Source organism: Penaeus japonicus, unplaced genomic scaffold, assembly GCF_977035675.1.
Source record: "Penaeus japonicus unplaced genomic scaffold, GWHDUDI00000001_assembly GWHDUDI00000009, whole genome shotgun sequence".
NCBI classification, from domain to species: Eukaryota; Metazoa; Arthropoda; class Malacostraca; order Decapoda; family Penaeidae; genus Penaeus; species Penaeus japonicus.
Genome location: NW_028234411.1, coordinates 6,672,136 through 6,676,424, shown reverse-complemented (window position 1 = coordinate 6,676,424; position 4,289 = coordinate 6,672,136). Strand labels below are relative to the sequence as shown.

At 36.6% G+C, this 4,289-nt stretch overlaps 1 protein-coding gene across 1 annotated transcript; it reads left to right on the top strand.

Moving 5' to 3' along the window:
• Nucleotides 1-476: 476 nt before the first annotated feature.
• LOC122265704 (uncharacterized) lies at nt 477-1,064 on the top strand. The gene has a single exon (XM_043035105.2). The coding sequence runs from the start codon at nt 477-479 to the stop codon at nt 1,062-1,064; it is 588 nt and encodes a 195-aa protein (XP_042891039.2).
• The last annotated feature ends 3,225 nt before the right edge of the window (nt 1,065-4,289 follow it).

Here is a 4,289-nt window from a genome sequence, read left to right as displayed (position 1 = left end):
TGGATATAACAACCAGGACACATTCAATGAAAGCAGTAATAATGTAATCTTGATGATAGGTAAGGCAGATAAATGACAGGCAAAGTGTTAAGTTGTACAAAACATTAAAATGGACACTGAATTGTCCAATATTTTATATCCTACAAAAAAACTAACAATATTTATGGGCGAGATTTAATGCTGAAATGTTATCAAATATAATCAGATATATCCAATTCACTTTTGGGAGTTATTTTAATCATCGCCTTACAATACTTTAATCCTAATTAAAGTATTGTGCATAAACACATACAAACTAAGTATTTCATTTTTCACAAGCCAATCAATAATTTCCACGTCACAAGGAGGCGTGGTCAAAGGCGGATCTTCTTGACCACTGGCGCATTTAAGCGCTACCCAGTGATTTCAGAACCACACACCTCACTCGCACTTCCATTTGCACAGAAGCTCGTCTTCACAACCTTTTATCTGAAAAGATGAACAGCATCAATAATGGAGCCATGGCCGCTATGGCAGCAGCCCTCGCCGCGAACTCTACCATGTCATCCGATAAAGCAGAGATGCGCCTCTACCTCGACAGACTCAAGTCCATGGTGCCTCAGTGTCCCAAGAACCGAAAGGTGTCCAGACAGGAACTCATCGAACACGTCATCAACTACATCAGCGACCTTGAGGACACCCTCCAGTCAGACTCCGACTCCGACAGCCCTCCAGCGAGTCCTACAAGTGACTTCAGCTTCAGTGACTCCTTCAACCAGCAGTCCCAGTATAGTGCCTACAATCAACAGTTGAAGGAATACAGTCAGCAGAACCAATATGGGGATTCCTTCAAGCAGCAGTCCCTGTTCGGCGATTCCTTCGAGCAGCAGCCCCAGTACGGCGGTTACGGAGTGCAGCCTCACCAGTATTCCCAGCAGCAATACAGCCAAGAGAATTCCATGATGATGGAGGACTCACACGGAAGCAGCAGTTACGGCAAATACTACGGAAGCAGTTCTGCGAATTACCCGCTCAGCCACTCGACCCAAAGCATGGAGATGGATAGCTACGGTTTTGGATATTAGTATATTTGTTGATTTTCATATTTTATAAGATTTCATCTCATATCACTTACAGATGTCATCATGTACATACATTCATCTCATCTTTTCCACAAAGTTAAATGTATATATTCATCTATTGTAAAATGGTTAGCATAAGCAAATCAATTACAAGAAAGGCAAACAGCTTGATATTTTACACTCTTTCCCTAACAAATATCGTGGTGTTTTTCATAAGTGTTACGAAAAGCAAAAACAGTATGATTATAGAATGGGGATATCTCTAGATAATTGGCAACATAATGCCAATTATCTCATAACCATTCATTTTGCAAATAATTGTATGCAAATTGCTTCAATTTATATATGTAAGAATGTATTCTGAAATGACATTCGAGATTAACTGAATAAAAGTAAAATGCAAAATAATTTCTAAAAAAGAGAGACAACTATATAATATGACAGAATCGGTAGCTATGGCAAATAGCATGGAAGTAGATCTGAATAAAGAAGAAACAAAAATACATATGGATAGTTATGATTTGGGAAATCAGATTTCCTTATCATTACCTTTTATTATGAGCATGACTTTATCCAACATCATCTACAATGTACATCATGAATACTCATGATTTGTTACATTACTGTCATATCAACATTATATGTTTATATCATTTTCTACGCACGTGTGAGTAACACTTTAGTGAATTAATGTTATATTTTTGTACCTCAATTCGAATCAGACAAAGTTAAATGTATAAAGTATATACCAAGTATTTATTTTACTTTTGTATTGAAAAGTAAAAAAAAAATCGACATATATTCGATTGGAAATAATTCTTTATTGCTGTAGAACACTATAAGCGGAGTAAATCTATAGGACATTTTCATAGTGGACATCTTTTTAGAATATGCTAGTGATTGGCATAATTTTTCAAATATTGACATTTAATTGGGATATAAATTGTGTTGATAATCTGTATTTCACAATTCAAACTATTTTTTTGCATGCACTAGTTTAGTCAGTATTATTACCATTATCTTAATTCGTGATGTGTCAGTTGTATCAGTTGATCGACCTTCTCTTAGCAATCATTTATGTTTTTATACATTTATGTTGTTTTTTCTTTTTCTAAAACCCCTGGCGTAAATAAACTATAAACTATAGATCACTCATATCAATGGAAATATTCCTAGGCATGAGCGACGTATCATAAAACACAAACCAACATTGCATTATATAGTATACATTATTGATATCATTTATGATACAATCTGCTTTTGGGTCATCAGTTTCAATTTATCCATATTTGATTACGTTTGGGCTGAATCATTTATTGCAAATTGGAAGATCGGAATATTCCTTGAAATAGAATAGGTCTGATTTATTGGTCTATTAAATCATGATGTATTTACTCAAAGTGAGAAATATATGAAATGTAAACTTTAAATTCAACGTTAGATGTTAAATGTTTCCACTGATTCAATAATCTAGAAATTGAACAACCTATAATTTGTCACTATACATTGATGTGTCGGGACTTAGTAATTGTACTGATAGTACTTGCGCACCTGGAGAAAGGACAAGAGAGGGGGGGAAAGAAGGGAGATAAGAGAGAAAGAGAGAGGGAGAGAGATGGAGGAAAAGAAACAGAGAGAGGAGTTTGTAAAAGACACAAAACAATTCTCTGGTATAATGTTTGATCTGTTTATTATAGTTATCACATCTCTTTTCTTATCAATGATATAGTTGGGCTTTTCCATACACTCTTGTTAGATATGTGGATCTTAATGACATACATATGCAAAGATATTGTTAACAAAAATAAGTTAGAGGTTTAATTGAATGTATTGCTTAATTACTTCGACCCATATAAAACAGCTTATCTTTATGGCAAAATTGATCCTTTGAGAATAATGCCATATTATCAATACACATCACCGATTTCCAGGGACCAATCAATAATTTCCACGTCACAAGGAGGCGTGGTCAAAGGCGGATCTTCTTGACCACTGGCGTATTTAAGCGTTACTCGGTGATTTCAGATCCACACACCTCACTCGCACTTCCATTTGCACAGAAGCTCGTCTTCGCAACCTTTTATCTGAAAAGATGAACAGCATCAATAATGGCAGCAGCCCTCGCCGCGAACTCTACCATGTCATCCGATAAAGCAGAGATGCGCCTCTACCTCGACAGACTCAAGTCCATGGTGCCTCAATGTCCCAAGAACCGCAAGGTGTCCAGACAGGAACTCATCGAACACGTCATCAACTACATCAGCGACCTTGAGGACACCCTCCAGTCAGACTCCGACTCCGACAGCCCTCCAGCGAGTCCTACAGGTGACTTCAGCTTCAGTGACTCATTCAACCAGCAGTCCCAGTATAGTGCCTACAATCAACAGTTCAATGAATACAGTCAGCAGAACCAATATGGGGATTCCTTCAAGCAGCAGTCCCTGTTCGGCGATTCCTTCGAGCAGCAGCCCCAGTACGGCGGTTACGGAGTGCAGCCTCACCAGTATTCCCAGCAGCAATACAGCCAAGAGAATTCCATGATGATGGAGGACTCGCACGGAAGCAGCAGCTACACCAAGTACTACGGAAGCAGTTCTGCGAATTACCCGCTCAGCCACTCGACCCAAAGCATGGAGATGGATAGCTACGGTTTTGGATATTAGTATATTTGTTGATTTTCATATTTCATATGATTTCATCTCATCACTTACAGATGTCATCATGTACATACATTCATCTCATCTTATCCACAAAGTTAAATGTATATATTCATCTATTGTAAAACGGTTAGCATAAGCAAATCAATTACAAGAAAGGCAAACAGCTTGATATTTTACTATCTTTCCCTAACAAATATCGTAGTGTTTTTCAATAGTGTTACGAAAAGTAAAAAAATAGCATGATTATAAAATGGGCATAGCTCTAGATAATTGGCAGTATAATGCAAATTATCTCATAACCATTCATTTTCCAAAGAATTGTATCCAAATGCGTTGCTTCAATTTATATATGTAAGAATGCATGCAAAAATGACATTCGAGATTAATTGAATAAAATTAAAATGCAAAATCATTTCTAAAAAAAATAGACAACTATATAATATTGCAGAGTCAGTAGCTATAGCAAATAGCATGGAAGTAGATCTGAAAAAAGAGAAAAATAAATAAATATGGATAGTTATGGTTTGGGGAATCAGATTACCTTACCATTACCTTTCATTATGAACAT

What these genes read in the sequence shown, in the direction of transcription:
- LOC122265704 (XM_043035105.2), top strand. Translation starts at nt 477, where the DNA reads ATGAACAGCATCAATAATGGAGCCATGGCCGCTATGGCAGCAGCCCTC.